Below are 17,500 nucleotides of genomic sequence, written 5' to 3' on the forward strand. Positions count from 1 at the left end.
AGGAGTGACAGAAAACAGAGCTCTGGCCCCTTTGCAGATCCCAACACGTTTGGGCGCATAGCTGCAGGGGCTGTAAAAAAGTTTGACCCCAGTTTGACTCCTGAACCGCAGGCCTGCCAGTTGCTCTCAGTACTTGTAACACGCACAGACAACAACCATTATTGGCAATCACTAATATATAAGGCTATAGGGCAATCGGACTATCACTGATTTAATTATAGGGTTAATACTCTGGACTGTTCGTATTTAAAGCGATCAAATAATACCAACCAAAAAAAAGCTTTTTATTGGTGAGACTGGATATAAACTTTAAATTCTAGCTATTTAAAAAGTAGTTGGAGAATAAATTAGGCTTGATATATTAGGCTATCTCCATTATTGTCTATGCCAATGTTTTTTTAATTTATCACAACATATAGCCTATCCATGAGTAATTATGGTCTGAAGAACTATTTTTTACAACTTTTCTCTGTCTTTTTAACATAGGCCATATATAATAGGCTAACTAATTTTTAAATTGGAGAAGTCCACGCGCATGTAGGCCATCTATCACGTTGCTTTGAATATTTTTTCCCAGGCTATACGCTGTCAGTGATGCAGCCGTTTGAAAGTAATACCTACGCATTTATTATAAGGACTCAAGGCATTATCGTCCAGGCAAAGCGGATTAAACAGAAATTATGGCATTTAGCCCCCCTCTTTCAGGACACTAAAATGCACTGACCCTCACGAAAACGCTGCCTAAAGAGTGAAAGTGGTGGTCTACTACCCCTTTATAGCCGCTAATTGAAGCATCTTAATTACTTTATAATGCTATTCTTGTTCTTTTACAGTGAACGGGCGCCGCACCTTAATTTAGTCTAGTTTCTTTGCAGTGAGTCATTAATTTAGCTATTAGTACTTTTAAGTTTGACCCAAATCAAATGTCAATATTACAGCCACTATAATATACTCTTTAAACAAGCATTAATTTGTCAAAACACGAATCATCTGTTAGCCTATAGCCTACCTCACAACAAACATTGGGTTAAAATAAAGTCAATTTAGCCTAAACAAATAGGCCTATTGTAATTCTTACAATAATAGTCAGCCTTGGGTGTCATTAAATTGCCTATACTTGGCTACAAAATAAGAAAAACTAAAAGTGTAGCCAAGTTCTACTTACCCTCACATTATCAAAATTAATCAAATTGAAAAATAAAATAAAATAACAAATAAATCGACGTCCGTCAATTAGGCTGTTAAAGAAACCAACTCAAAGCTTAATTGAGTCTGTTTTGCCGTTATATCTCGGGTTTATTCCGTGCGTGTGTTGCGGCTCCGTGGCTGTCCCACCGAGCGCTTCATGTCGTCTGTCTGCCCCGAGAGGAGAGCTCCTCCGGCCGGTGTGTGTGGGGGGATTTAATAGTGATTTCATGCCTGTAAAATCTGGTCCGCTGGATCCCACCTCACCACCGGGGAATCGCTGAATGTGTGAAGCCTATATTATCTGTTATGACACTGTTGCTGGCACCGGGGCATTATGATCGATGACAGACGCTACTCGGGCAAACTTCAAACACCTTGTCACCGGGACATTTTGGAGTAACACGTTATGAGTAGCGACGGCTTATAGCATAATCAGGCTGATATTGCTCTTGCCCGCATCATGCACTTCGACATTGGCTATTTGAAAATAGCCGATCTACAAGCTCACACAACCCCACTATGCAATGTGTTGTGAGCTTATAGATCTGCTATTTTCAAAAAAGATCTTGAAGAACATTTGGAATATTTTTGAAACATTTCAACAACACAAATCTTGTATATGGGGCCGGGGGTCCCTGGCATAAAATCTTTTCAGACGGGGGTCCGCACCGCGGCGCATTATGATCGATGACAGACGCTACTCGGGCAAACTTCAGACACCTTGTCACCGGGACATTTTGGAGTAACACGTTATGAGTAGCGACGGCTTATAGCATAATCAGGCTGATATTGCTCTTTTTCCCGCCCGTGCAGTGAATTAACTGCACTTACATATTTTCCCCGAAGAGCAAATAGCAGATTTGAGGTCATTTTAGACAGATCAGATGTTATATAGGCCAATGGTTCTCAAACTTTAAAATGTCACGGTCTCCCCTTAACTCCCTGACAGTCTACAAATAGAACCAAATGGACCCGTTAGGGTCCATTTGGTTCCATTTGTATACAGTCAGAGTTACAGACGTGTAAGGGTCCATTTAGACCTCCCTAAAGGAATCCCGAGATTCCCTGGAATCCTCTTTGAGAACCACTGATATAGCCTATATCCACTATTTCATTAATTTGATTTGAACGATGAAGGAAAAGTTACGTTTCCATTCCACATTAATTCCTCATTAATATTTGACCCATCTATAGGCCTACAGCCACAAACTGTGAAAGGGCAATAACAGTTTTATTGCAGAAGTGCATGTTTGAGGAGAAACTCCATAGCATGTTCCAAAGGGGTAGCAGTTTCTCAAGCAAATCAGGGGATTGCGGCGGTTTGGTGAAGTTTTATCAAAGTATGTGAGCGCATTTAGAAACAGTAATTAAGGAATGTGAAAAAAATAGTGCATGTAGCGTCAGAGAGAAGAGAAGAGAAGAGAAGAGAAGAGAAGAGAAGAGAAGAGAAGAGAAGAGAAGAGAAGAGAAGAGTAGAGTAGAGTGTATAGCCTATGTCAAATAACTAATTTCGGCAAATGTATGGGCTATAGGAACTAACACAATACAAAATACGTGTTTTCCATTTGCGAGCAGTGTTTTGTTTTGCGCCTCCCTGCCAATGTGGCCTCGAACCGATCAATCATGTGAGAATTGATCACGTTGAGAACCAATAGGGGGCTCCCATCGCTTTCATTGGACGTCCATGTCAGACTGCGAGAGCGTGCTGTTTCTGGAGCGGCCCATTCGTCCGTCGGTGTGGGGGGGGGGGGGGGGGGGGGTGATGAGGGGGGGTGATGAGGGGGGGCACAGCACAGCAGAATGCCGTTCTCATAACAGAACGCTTGATGTTTTGTTTTGGAACTTTTGCTTCATATTTCAGAGTAAACAGTTTGACTGAATGACATTATTGAGATTGATTGTTTTCACGAAATGCCCCAAATTGTAAAGTCATCAAAGAAATACATGCAACTCTCCCACCCAAGTTGACAAAAGTGATCAATTTAGCAACCTTACTCCGCTCAGTCCACTGTAATGCATTCCATACACTTTGCAACGCAAATCACACACCTCATGTAGTCTAACGCAAATGACAAGCAATCTATAACATATGGAAATATAGTCCTAATGACCCATGGCCCTTTACAGATTCCATCAGAACTGATTGATCATAACCACCAGTTATAACAGAGGATGCAATCTATTAGAAACTATCTTGATGATGCAGTTACATTATGGCCAAGCAGCTTAATAGTTAGTTTTAGACACATTTGGATCTTTATTCTCGATGTCTGAGAGGAGAGAGTGGCAGCTGATAACTTACTACAGACACAGCTTTATATATAATTCAAAATCACTGACCTGCGTACTTATAGATGTATGTTATTACAATTCCAAATGAGCTAATGCAATTTATATATACACTGTTTACAAGCCGAGAAGTGGATGCTGCTGGGGAGCGCCGATCAGCCCAAAAATATAACAGCCTATATATAACACAATATCTCCGGCGTGACGCGTCCCGTTAAAAAAAAGATTATTAATTATAATAATAATCATAGTACTAAAGCATATCTGTCGATACGTTCACGGAGATCTGTCGACATTAGTTGGGTATTCGCTAGCATATCCGTGCCATACCGCTGACTGCCATGGAGGAGCTCAGCTGGTAAACGGAAGACTCGCCCCTAAACACGCTCACCCCCATTTTTTTCGTGGACTGCTCGCCCCCAGAGGTACTTGTATTTGTTTTTACTGAGGGAAAGGTTAGAAATAAGTTTAGGGTTAGGCATAGTTTTATTGAAGTTAAGTTTAGGAATAAGGTTATGTTTTAGCACCGTTTTACTGAGGTTACCTTTAGTTTAGGAATAAGCTTAGGTTTAGGCATAGGTACAGTAGGTTACTGAGGTTAGGTTGAAATAAGGTTAAGGTAACATTTAGGAATAAGGTTAGGTTTAGGCATAGTTTATCAGTGGTGTGTTACAGATTTTTTTTGTGAAAAAAGTGTAGCCCTCTACTAACCATTTCATCCATTGACCACGCGCGAGCACCACGATCACACGCAGGGAATGATTGTCGTATGCCCTCCGAAAAAAACCTAGAACACACCACTGAGTTTACTGGGGTTACGTTTAGGAATACCAGGTGGCGACCGTTCCGAGGTCGCCGGATTTTGCCCTCGGGGGCGACTGTGTTTTGGGGCGAGCGTTTTGGTATTCGCTCAGCTTGCAGTGCAGGGTCCCTCCTCCAGCACGTCGGACGTCGCCCCCCCTCCACTCGGAGCGACTTGATGCAGTCCATTGCATTGTGTAAGAACACGACCTGTTATGGCCACCACTACTTCCGGGTTTCAGCAGTCTGGTCCAGATCCACTCGTCAGCCCGCCGCGCTCCTCTCAACACACATTCATTGTACACACACACGACACGACGGCCAGGCGGCTCACACACACACTGCATCGATCGTGGCTCCTTTAAGAAATACTAAGCCAGAATTATCACCCCACCTCCTCTTCATCTCCTATAGACGCCTTTGCATAAAAAAATCAACTCAGGAGCGGAGAGTGATCAAAGAAACGAGAGAGCTTCATTTTTTACTGTGATTTTGACTATTTAACATTTAGGTGTGCGATCCCCGTTGTTGGAGGCGCGTCGCCGGACCATCATTCATTTGGTACTTTGACAAGCCTCGCGTTTGATTGACAGGCGGAGTGAGTGGCAAAAGCCATGAGAGTCGCTCGTTTTGTTTGAGGGGGTATTTTCATCCTGTTTTTTGGAAAAGGAGACTGGTGCTCTCTCTCGCCCCGTCGCCGCGGCTGTCTGTCCCGAGGATAGCAGAGGACCTATTCGCCGTGCCTGGGCTAAACTTGAGCAGAAGGGGGCTGGCTTCACCGTTCCCTGGAAAGACATACGGATTCTGTTGAGACTTGAGAGATCTCCCCATTTGGAATTTTGCGTGCTCGCTTCTTTCTTCACCCTGGCCTCAGAGGGGATATATCTAAACTGAAAGGAAGACGAGGGAGTAAGGAGGGTTATGGCGCAACGGGTACGTAGGCTATCCCCTCAAAAAAACTTTCTGTAACTCTACTGTGCTAGAATGCAAGTCCGCACTGTAACGTGGCTAATGACACATACGCTCACACGGTGAAACTTTCTCCCGTCTTCTTCCCCGCGCAGGAGACACGTTTTGGTGTTTTGCATCTACGGCTCGATATTACGCACGGACACACTCGTTTGCTCAACAAACGGCCGACTATGGGACGTTGGAAGTGTGATCATAATATCTGCTATTTTCCCAAATTGGTTATGACAGGCCGGTTACTGGAAGCGAAATGGGGAGGGCATGGAGGCTAAACAAATCTCCAAATTTCTCCCAAAGTTGATTTATAAAAGCCAGCATCAAGATTTAAGTTCAGCCCTCGTATTTATCTTTTTGGAATAAAAAGAAAACGTACACATGAGGTGTTCCATGTATAGGCCTATTCCAAATGTTACAGTCAGTTTGTAGCTACATCATCATTTCGTAATAGCCTACTACACTTTAATTCCATTATTTATAGGAAACATGGAATATTAGCATAATGCCATTGAGGTAATTTTTTTTAGTAATGAGGTGATGACAAATGCTTTGATTCATACACTCCAGGACTACTCCATGGTGGGGTGACAGAAGCCGGGATCTTCACATGAATAGTAAACATTGTAAAAGCAGAGATCTTGACGCATAGGTTAGACAACATTTAAGCTGGTTAGTTTGGCACAACCACGGTGCCATGCTGAGACTTTGCACCTCATGGGTTTGAGGTCGAAATGTTAGGGTTTAAGTGATAATGCCCCTTTCTCACTTTCACCGACATTAGCCTGCTTTGACACTTTCTAAGAGCACTATTAATAATTAAAGTAACTCATTTGTCTAATAAGCATATCCCAGATAAACAACAGGCTACTTTTAGGTCTTTAGTTGGCCTGCATGTTTAATATTTTGTTTACATTTAAGCAAAGCAATAAAATGTTTAACAACAGCTTTAGTCATTTAGTGGTGTGAACAGGAGATAACTATTATATGCCTTTTGAGCACAGAATTAACACTTTTCAGAAAAAGTTTACGGTGGCCTATAAGTAACACCAATTAACATAATTTGGAAAAACAGCACACATATTTAATTGCGTTTGTTGCATACATGAACCAGTGCACTTAATGTATAATAACATGCGTAATTATCATTCTCTAAAGGAGAAAACAGTGCAATTAACTAGATGAGGGCATTTGTTGCTGTGCATATTGAATATGCTGGCCGCCAATGCTTTAAAAAAAAGGAATCACTGTAGCACTATTTGATCTGTAGTTGGGAAATATTAGAACACAATTATACGTCATTATTAAGAATAATTTACAGCCACGTAGAGCACATTTGCACGCACAGACCTACAAGGATCAAAATGAGCAACTTCTTAATACTCCTGGTTCCTCCATCTTCCCAGTGCAGTGAGCTATAATAGGCTACAATATAGCTTCCCTTTAGGTTCCACAATAAGCAATGTTCTCACCCAGCCCTGAAGCAGTCCATAAAAAATTAACCATTGATTGATTGAATACTTTATTTAGCAGTTTGCAAAAAAAAAAAAAAAAGCACAGAAAGTACAGTTGTATACAAAGTGTCCATTCACTCTGGACACGCGTTGTTTGTTGTATGTGTCTAGTACGAAGACTTGCCCCACTACGGGATGGACGGGGTGGGCATCCCGACCACCATGTACGGAGACCCGCACGGTGCCAGGTCCATGCAGGCGGTCCACCTGAACCACGGACCCCCACAGCTGCACTCTCACCAGTACCCGCACAGCGCCCACTCGAACGCCATGCCGCCGAGCATGGGCTCCTCGGTCAACGACGCCCTCAAGAGGGATAAAGACTCGATATACGGGTAGGTTGGCAGAGCCTTAACCCATTAAGACCTGATGCGATTCTTAAAAACATTCTAAATCCTAATAGTTTTTGGAAAAAATGTTTTACTAAAAATATTTTTTCAAAAATAGCAGATCTACAAGCTCATAGCGCGGCACTCGGTGCCGTGCTATGAGCTTGTATATCTGCTATTTTTGAATAGCCAAAGAAATCTAAAGTGACACAGATGCGTTCCAGTTGCCTCAGTCTGGTGGATTCTAGGCTGCACTGAAAGTTAGAGCCGTGGCTCCAGGCCTCGAGGGACGCAGGGGGAATCACAGGGAGAGATAGGGAGAGAGAGACTGCACTGTTTGCTATATCGTTTGCTCCGTTCAAATATGTATATATTTTTTATGCATTTGCTGTATTTTTTATTTGAAGTTAGGCTAATGTTGACCACGTATTTGCATCTAGGAAGCACCCGAGACATTTTTAGAGACACTTTTTTATTCCATTTTCAATCGACCGTAAAATATTGCAATAATAGCGTACTTCTAAATAATATTATTCAATATTATTATTGTTATTATTATTATTATGTGCAGCAAAGAATATTCGTCAAAAAATATTTTTTATAGCCATTTCCTTATCCATACAATTTAACTAATTCAGTTTTCTAAAGTTAAAATCGTTTAGTAGTCTGCGACCACTTACGTGACTTCATTATTAGTTGAGGAGGAATTCTAGATAATAATTGTGCGTCATGTCTTAAATAGACTATAGAGCCAATTAAATTCATATAAAGGATTAGGGTCAGTTCAGAAGAAAATACTATGTATGCTTGTCATATATTAATTTAGAGGAGTTAATTAAAATTCCCAAGCATGCTGTTAGTTAGCAGCACGGTGACTGAACATGACAAAAATAATGTGACCACCTCACACAGTCTCACACACCACGCTGCCTGCTGCACCACCATAGCCCATACTTGTAGAACTTTTTTGAGTGCGCCATATTTTCCTCTCAAGTTTAGTTTGTCACGAGGAGGAAGGACATACACACCTCTATACATTTACACGCACGACCTGTAAACGTGATTAAAATGGAACAAACACACACAAAAAAAGAATAAATGTGCATACTTGGTTTTCAAAGACAAAGGCACGCTTGTGTGTGTGTGTGTGTGTGTGTGTGTGTGTGTGTGTGTGTGTGTGTGTGTGTGTGTTACTACGTGAACACAACACATGAGAAGCCGCCTGAACGACGACTCTAAAGGCTTTTATGTTGTTAGGCGTGCATAGATTGAATCACAGAAGTCGTGCCCGCTGTTTCCCCAGCGTTTCTCTTAAGCTTCCCTGCATAATATAATAATAACATACGCTGCAGCAGTCCCCATGGGCGCGTTGTTTGAGAGTAGCATGACTGGCTAAACTAAACCTAGCCTGGAGTAAGCTTGACCCCGGCGCTGTTCTCTCTGGTGACATTTTGCTATTGTATGTTTGTACGTTCCCAGGCACCCTCTGTTCCCCTTGCTTGCACTGATTTTTGAGAAATGTGAATTAGCGACTTGCACGCCCAGAGAACCCGGGGTGGCGGGAGGCGACGTTTGTTCATCGGAATCTTTCAACGAAGACATAGCAGTGTTTGCAAAACAGGTCAGAAAAGTTTTCTTTTTTTTAATTGATAGCCTAATACTAGTAATGATAATGATAGTAACAATAACACATGGGCTGTAAATGAGCCATTTGCGTGCATGACAAAGTATGGACACAACTTTTGTTCATAAAGCTAATTTAGTTTTTTTCTAATGCACTGAATTAAGTTCCCTTAATATAGGTTAATATGTTGAAAATTATTGACTTTTTGTTTTTAGGTTATTAAACAGATTTTTTTTATTATTTCATAATAGTCATGTAACACATGTGCCAGTTTTTCATAAGGTTTTTAAAAGTTGACTATTTCTGCTTTTAGATTCGGGCAGAAAAGCCCCTATTTTCATCGAATCCAGAATTGGATAATCTGGTAAGCTAAAAACTGCCCCCCCACACACACACACACACACACACACACACACACACACACACACACACACACACACACACACACACACACACACACACACACACACACATATATATATATATATATATATATATATGTATACTGTGTATATACTGTGTGTATGTATATATATATGTATAGTCCAATGAGTGCAATTATTCTTAGCTCACGTAGATTGTGTCCTCTCCTGCATGTATTTTGACGTGTGCCCATATTTTGTCTGGGTTTTATGGTCTTGAGTTTAAGTAAGAGAGGCTGATTGGTGTTCAGAAGTTAAAACAGGACTCGGGGTTATGTTCTTCAATTTAGGCTGTTTGATACCATGATAGCCCCTGGTTGTCATTGCAGATAACCGTCTACCGAGGGCCGCCATTAGACAGCTGTCACAACCCTTTGAACCCCCTTCCTCTCAATGAAAAGTTATTATATTAATGGGTTTTTCCACTTTGTAGAGTTTCAGACTTTCAATATGATATCAAAGTAACATTTTTTTCACGACTAGTTTAAGGCTAATAGATCCCTGACTCTTAGACCCACATTACATGGACTTATTGCATTATCAGCCTATGCCACGTCTCCATATTGTAATAAAGTTGGTTGAAGTTTAATATCAGCTGCACATAAAAATCATCCTTATGAATATTTTTGCCCGTCTGTAGTTAGTTGTATGGAGAAAAACGTGCCTGTTTAATTTCAGGAGATGTGAAGCTCATCCTTTTTATTGTTATCTTAATTTTAATTTTTCAGATGATCCAAGCCATTCAAGTTTTACGATTTCATCTTCTGGAGTTGGAGAAGGTAATATTCTCTTGCCATTTTCTGTCCAGTGTGGTACTTCAGACAGAGGCCTATAGGGCTATATTTGCATAAATGTATTTTTGCGAGTCGGTTATAATTAGCGTCAAAATCAATCATGGGGCCATTTCTCTTCCGCGTTTAATCACGACGCAAGCTGTTACAACTGGAACGGATATCTATGTGCCCAAATCTCCCCGCATGCTATAATGAAGTTTAATGTTGGCAGATATTGCATGCAAGGTGAAACATATAGGCGAACTTCGCCGATTGTAGAAGTGCTCTTGTGTCGAGGGCAAAAGGCCACAGACGGCCATCTGTGGCGAGAGAGAGAGAGTGGGCGAGTTTTTCCTCGCCAGGCTATAGTAATGCTTAATTTATAGGCTACTCTTTTGCTCAAGGGTGCCGCTTGCCGACAAGAACTGATCTACAAGCTGCTAGCTTACTAGCCTATGTTTATGAAGTTATTAAATGCTTTGCAACGTTTGAAAAAGTGTTCCTGTATGTGTGTGTGTGTGTGTGTGTGTGTGTGTGTGTGTGTGTGTGTGTGTGTGTGTGTGTGTGTGTGTGTGTGTGTGTGTGTGTGTGTGTGTGTGTGTGTGTGTGTGTGTGTGTGTGTGTGTGTGTGTGTGTGTGTGTGTGTGTGTGTGTGCGTGCGTGTGTGTGTGTGTGTGTGTGTAGGACCTGCTACTTTTTTGTTCACACAAATTATGTGCCCTTATTGGCCGAGTGGCTATGGGCAAAATGTTTCGTCCAAATATGCATTTTAAATTCTCGGGCAATGGGATGCTCTGCGTGGGTCGTGTGTGATAATTGTAATAAGTAGACAAAATTAAACAGTTTACCTTAAATGTCAGTCAAGCGGGTCACCCCCCTCTAATGGCCACTACCCGGGGCACTGATGAATTTAACACGGGTGTTGAGTAGACGTTGTAGCCCGGGAGCCCTCTTGTCACTGCCAATTTTCACCGATATCTCTATTTTGAGATGGGAAATAAAGTTAGCCCAGTTCACAAAGCTGGACGCGGCTGATCGCCGAGGGAGCAAGTCGCAACAACCGGCCTTGCCTCAAACCATTTGGGGCCGCTTTCCATGTCAAAAGGGTTTGTGGTTGCACATGTCACTGTCCTCTGTGATGTTCCTTTTTAGTTATTGTGAGATGTCTTTTCTCTCTCCGCCCACCCCCCCCACCCTTTCTCTCTCTCTCTCACTCTCTCTCTGTATAGGTACATGAACTCTGTGATAATTTTTGTCACCGGTACATCAGCTGTTTGAAAGGCAAGATGCCCATCGACTTGGTCATAGATGACAGGGAGGGTGGATCAAAGTCAGACAACGAAGAAATCACAAGATCATCGGGGCCTCTTGATCAGGTATCTGTCTCTCTCTCTCTCTCTCTCTCTCTCTCTCTCTCTCTCCACCACACACAGCTCTCTGCTCTCACTGCTGGCTATTCAGCTATTCCGGGTCACTACTCCGTTTCTCTGTTATTTGCATATGATTAAGGCCATTTTACATTCCATCGGAATGAAAAATTTCTGAATAATGTTGCTATTATTGGCCCATTAAGGCTTGATCCCGGAACCGACCTGGGAAGATTAGCTCGAGAAAGCATTGCCATAAACTTGACCTGTTTCATGTCGATTTTAATTTAGTCCCCTCTCCTCTTTTTTCTCCTCTCCTCTCCACTTCTTTTTGTTTAATCAAAATGCGTTGTCAGTGCATTTCTGTTCTGTTGATCTTCTTGCATATGGGGAGAGGTCTCCAGCTATCTGAGAGGCGAGATGGATACTGTGGTTTAGGTGCCTTGGTTTCTCCACTGGAGTTCACGGTTCATTAGATGTCTTGTCAGTATTTTTTCTTAGACATGAGTGCACATTGCTTATCGAAGGCACCCCCTCTTTCTCTTTTGCTCAGAGCGCAGCGGCCGGCGAGAGGTTCAGTGGCAGTAAGGCGGTTTATGTTTGAAAAGCTACGAGGCATTGGGTATTAAAGGTAGATTAGGGAATGTTTCCTTTTGTGAGTCGCAGCGGTGGCGATATCAGAGATAACCATGGCCTTCATTACGTGCTCCACTGACTGCTGGCACTCGAGGGACATTGTAGTGCGCGCAGGCATGACCCTAATGGTCCATACTGCCGTTAAATAATGATAACAGCGACCATGATTAGAATTATGCAAATCTTAACGCACAGGATTCACGGCCATTAATAGCCTAGCGTGCTTCATTTGTACAAAAAGACGTGCATTTTACTTAACAAAATGGCCTGTTTCAAAAATATTATAGCCTACCTGCGTTATAATGGAATGACTTTGGCCTTAGTGGGCTAAGTTCAGCTCCGGTCTATGGATAGCAGAGAGATAAAAAAAACAAGTGTGCAAATTAAAGGGATTAGCTGGATAGGCCGATATAAAAAGTAATGAAGCGATTAGGCTAAATAATTTAAATCCGCGGACTTCCATATGGTTGAGTGGCTGGCCTGAGCGACGGCCTGGTGTAGTGCCCCGGAGAGAGCGTTAGCCACCAGCTTTTATGTTCTGAAGTGAATAGCCGGGCTAGCAGCGCCATTCATGGGCCGACTGGGACCCGAGTGGAGCGACCCCCGCTTCCTCCTCTGTATCCCCGGCTACTATGACTGATTATGGAAATGAGCAAGATCACCCAGAAGATAATACTTCATTTAATTCAAAAAAGCAGAATTAAATAACATGACGCCACTTGTGCATTTGAGTGTCTCTTTTGAACGGCTTTATGTATTCTTTGGGGGATTCAGTTGTCAAAAAGTTATTTTTTTCATAGATAGGTCAGGACACGAATTGAAGCGATATGGAATATATGTATTAAAATAGAGTGTGCTAAAACCCTAGGGTTTTTAGGTATATGAAGAAAATTATGTTGTGCTTGGGGGCACCAATGTGGATCTTTAATTGACTTTAAGATAGAGACATGGCCTATTTTAACAATATAACAATGCTTGCCACGTATATATAGCCAATTCAGGGCATAATGCTATATTTCTGTTTACTTTGAATGATGAGTGATGTTAAATTACTCATGGGCATAGCTTACGATAACATGCACCTTGGAAAGTTTTTGACAGATCTAGAATACTGAGATGTGTGTGTGCCTAGCTGAAGTCATATTCAAGCAGTGTGTATATGGGGTATAACCAAACAGTCAAGGCAAGAAAGACAGAGAGCCTTCCTCTCACTCCTGAATACATATATTGTCAATCTAATGGGACTGCACTTCATGACTTACTCGCTGCAGTGTGTGTGTGTGTGTGTGTGTGTGTGTGTGTGTGTGTGTGTGTGTGTGTGTGTGTGTGTGTGTGTGTGTGTATATATATATATATATATATATATATATATATATATATATATACTGTACATATTCCTTGAATTTTCGTGGGCTATTTTCTGTGTGACATCTTATCTGCCGTTGTTAGGGGGTGACACTCTTAACGAATTTGCGTCGTGTGTGCATTATCTCGCTCCATATGTATTTTTAATATATGCCCTCGGGCATAAAGTTGAAGTGGACTGGAAACAATGTTGGGAATTTGCACAAAAGAACAATGTTAACAAGAGGGAGAGGGGAGGCTCATTTATTCATAAACCAATTTATTCCAGTGAGGCGACTGTAGCAGAGAGAGAGAAAAAAAATTGTCAGAGGAAAAAAAAAATACTTTTGAATTTATTAAACTCGAGTATCCAACAACGATGACTCTCTGGCTGCATAATGGAGCCTTTGCGTCATATCAGTAACATTTCGAGTGCTCCGTCGTTACCTTCTTTCCCATTGTTTTGCGAGCCTGTCTATGCAGGCAAGTTCTGGAGGGACGCTAGGCGCCCCTTTGAAAGGAAAGCAGAACATAGCTGAGAGGTGAAAAAGTCAGGGAGGCTCTGCGCTGGCTTGTGAATGCAGCCCAGCCAGTTTGGGCTCACCCTGCTCTCTGTTTGTGTGTGTGTGTGTGTGTGTGTGTGTGTGTGTGTGTGTGTGTGTGTGTGTGTGTGTGTGTGTGTGTGTGTGTGTGTGTGTGCGTGCGTGCGTGCGTGCGAGCGTGCGTGCGTGTGTGTGTGCGCGCGCGTCTGTGTGCACACTTGCATGGGTGTGTGTTTGTATATTCTGTGTTTTTGTGTGTATGTGCATGCACATATTCTGTGTGTGTTATTGTACAAATGTGTGTGCGTGCGTGCGTGCGTGCGTGTGTGCGTGTGTGTGTGCGTGTGTGTGTGTGTGTGTGTGTTCAGACTGGCCTGATAAATGCAGCACCCCCCTCAGGTGTTATGTGAGTGGAGTGACTGGTTAGCACCAGTTGGACTTTCTTAACCCCTTCCCTGCCTCTCCCTGGAGAGCCATATTTGCCTAACTCCTAACACATTTGGCTCATTGCTTCTCTTGGAAGAGTACGTTTCCAGTTGCCCGCGATGCATAGGACTTCTGCATTAAGCTCCACTGTACACAAACCTGGGAGGCATGAAAAAAAAAAAAAACTCCGACCATGTGGGTTTTGCAGAACCCTTTAATGTGGAAAAGGCCTCTCTCACACTGTATGTTAAAGTCAGTTCAGCCTCTCCCCTAGGCGTCAGTCCGTGTACATCTCGGGTGCCCTTGGTTCTGGGACGATTTGTTGGCTGTGGTTGCCTTTTGCCGATTGTCTTGCCTGTTTACCCAGCCGACACTCATGTTCTACCATTCCCTTCCCTGGTCCCTGAATGAAGGCAGGAGGAGTGGGGGGTATTTCTAGACTGCTATGCATCGTTTGCACAGTTGTCTTTAATTGCGCAGAGAGAGCAATGGGAGGGGCACGGCAATTTGCTAATGAACTCAGAGAGCTTGGGCTCTGTAGAGTGCTGTAGAGCAGGATACTGGTGCTAAATAGTGCTGAGGACTCACTCCAAGTCCACAAGAGCTCCTCTACTTGATTGGGACATGCCGTCTGGAGTGGGTCTGGGAATAATTGAATTTCTCTTTTTTTTGTTTCCTTTTCATAAAGTCTCCTGACTGTGAACGTGAGAGGGTCTTCAATGGTTATATGTACTCAGAGGTTGATTGTGTTGTGCTGATTTGATTGCAAGGCTTTTTTCTTCTTTTTTGCATTGCAGGGTAGTATCCCCTCCCCAATAGAGCACTATGTGCAGAGCAGGGCATGCTTGATCATATCCTCCAAATCTTTACTCCTAATGTCTCATGAATTTAAATGCAATTTTAATTTACAATCTGTGCTGAGATCATAGGTAATGTTGGGATTCTTGTCTCTAACAGTATGCAAAGTTTGTTTAGCCTTCGTTCAAATCGGATCTCTTTCCAAAACAAACCCTTTCTGTTTGAGCATGGTTGTTGTGGTCACCGCATAAGAATTTACTCTTGATAGCGCTATCGCGGTATCTTTTCTCCCCAACAATTGGCACTGTTTGGCCATACAAGCGTTGGTTTCCAGGTCAGTGAGACCCAACAGTGTTGGTTTAGGTAACTCTGGCCGTCAAAAGAGTGACCCCTGCTCCCCACCCTCCCCACCCCCCGCGTGACTCAATGGAAACCCTGGCCGCCTGGGTCAGCCGCTATTTTCCTAATCAGTACGCTGCTATCGCTAATCTATCCGCTTCTAGTTGGAAGTATGGATCGAGTTTCAGCCGACGTACCAGGCACACTCTTTCTCCCTCTCAGTTGGTCTCCTACTCTCTCTCTCTCTCTCTCTCTCTCCCCCTCTTTCTTTCTGTCCTTCTTTTCTCCCTACAGTGGCACACCGCTGTTCTTAATACAAACTTTTGAGTCATCGTGGTGATTGTTGGTAATGGCTGCCTTTGTAGTTGTATAGGGGAGAGGTTTGACCCCCACCCCCCCACCCTTTTCCCCCTCCTTCTACTACCCCCCCACCCAGCCCTCCCCTAAATACCCTTTTTTTCTCCTCCGGGGAGTGAATGCGGGGCGGCTGTTAGGGATTCAACAAGTGATACAAAGGACTGACCACGTGACTTATGTTTTTCTTAGTCTCTTCATTATTGTGGTGGAATAGCAAGTAGGGGTGATTCTGATTAAGCAAATCAAGGCCAGAGGGACTTCAAAGTCGTAACAGTGTCCTGGAGTACTTAGACGTACATATTTTCCATCCGTGGAGATATTAACGTGTGTGCTGGTGCATCAAGAAAGCTTTGGTGTTAACATTGCAATTTGTTTTTGTTTTTTTTATCTGATTCATACAGTATTCATAAATGAATAGTATCATACTCATATGGAACTGAACTTCTACGTTGGTGAGATAAAAAGAAAAGCTATTCGTAGTGTAACCACACTGTGTCACAGATACACTGTTGTGATGGCTATAAGACCCCACTTGCAAACGAGAAGTCCTTTGCTTGCGTTTCGTGTTACTTGCGCTAGGCGGCCATGTCTGTCCCCGAGGCCCGCTTGTGGTTTCTTTGGCTAAGTAAACAATAACCTGGCTTAACACATGTGTACTTAGCTAATGGAAAGTTCCTTTCCCTCTTAACCCCCTATGAGCCTCCGACAATGGCACTGTCACAAACAGCTCGTCTCCAAGGGATCCACCAAGAACATCCTCAGATGCAGTGGGCTGCGTGCCGCGGATAAGTTAAGCTAGCGGGGCTAGGTGGCTAGGCTAACAGAAACCGCAGCAAAACATATCATTATGAAATTACGTCCCACTTTTCATTCACTGCCCGAAAAGGAGAAAATGTGCTTTGTCTGGGGTTTGATAGCCTGGAACAGGGAGAGTGCTTGACTTAATGTTTTTGTTTGGATTTCAGCTTACGGAGAGTAAACAAGGGATCTGTAGCTGCCTGGAAGTGGAAGAACCTTGAGAGAGAGAGAGAGACAGAGAGAGAGAGAGAGAGAGAGAGAGAGAGAGATGAGAATCAGTTTGTCACTTTGCGAGAGTGTGTCATTTAAATGGACTTTCAAAGCTCTGGTAATTATCTCAAACATGTAATTATCTTTGGTTGTCTCGATGAGGTTAACCTACCAGTTTTAAAAAGCCGACTGAAGAGTACCTGAAGGCTATTCAACATAGCATACTTTACTTGCTCAAGAGACCCAATCCAGTTTTCTCTCTCTCTCTCTCTCTCTCTCTCTCCCACTCTCTCGCACCCCCTTCAGCAATTAAAAGGTTATTTCTCCTTGTCTATTGTGAAGAGTTGGGTAAGAAAAGGGGAAGGGGGGCTGACACAGAACAGAAAGGGGGAGGGGGAGTCTTTTGCCTCTTTCTCTCTTTTTTTTGCGCTGTGCATACCATTATCACCCCTCTTTTCATTTTAGGAGCACTAATATTGCAGCGAGCGGAGGAGGAGGGAGAGGAGAGGAACAGAAAGGGGAGGCGTTCTGGTCGAGCACTTGCTCGGCCGGTTATCAGCAAAGCAGATCCCAGCGTTATCTTGATGCGGTGTAAAAAGGCAAAATAAACAGGAGTTCACAACAGCCGTCCTCTCAGCCCTCCTCCCTATTAGCTCACTCTGACAGTGTTCAGGTGAGCGAGGGAATATGGCAAGAGTTATTGCAGGCCAGCCTAGCTCGCCGTTGAAAGTGACATACTGGTCGAAAACAACTTGCAGCTTGAAGACTAGTTGCACTGAC

General features: G+C 43.0%; 1 protein-coding gene across 1 annotated transcript in view; it reads left to right on the forward strand.

Annotated features, from left to right (window-relative positions):
- Nucleotides 1-4,539: 4,539 nt before the first annotated feature.
- The window catches only part of meis1b (Meis homeobox 1 b), a 94,424-nt gene continuing 81,463 nt past the window's right edge, over nt 4,540-17,500 (forward strand). Inside the window, exons 1-6 of the mRNA XM_084077109.1 lie at nt 4,540-5,211; nt 6,867-7,090; nt 8,564-8,705; nt 9,022-9,072; nt 9,859-9,909; nt 11,133-11,279. Coding sequence (XP_083933235.1) covers nt 5,200-5,211; nt 6,867-7,090; nt 8,564-8,705; nt 9,022-9,072; nt 9,859-9,909; nt 11,133-11,279 — 627 coding nt within the window. The 5' untranslated portion in view covers nt 4,540-5,199. The remainder of the gene's footprint in view (nt 5,212-6,866; nt 7,091-8,563; nt 8,706-9,021; nt 9,073-9,858; nt 9,910-11,132; nt 11,280-17,500) is intronic.

The sequence above is a fragment of the Gymnoscopelus microlampas genome, assembly GCF_963454915.1.
Source record: "Gymnoscopelus microlampas genome assembly, chromosome: 13".
Lineage (NCBI taxonomy): Eukaryota > Metazoa > Chordata > Actinopteri > Myctophiformes > Myctophidae > Gymnoscopelus > Gymnoscopelus microlampas.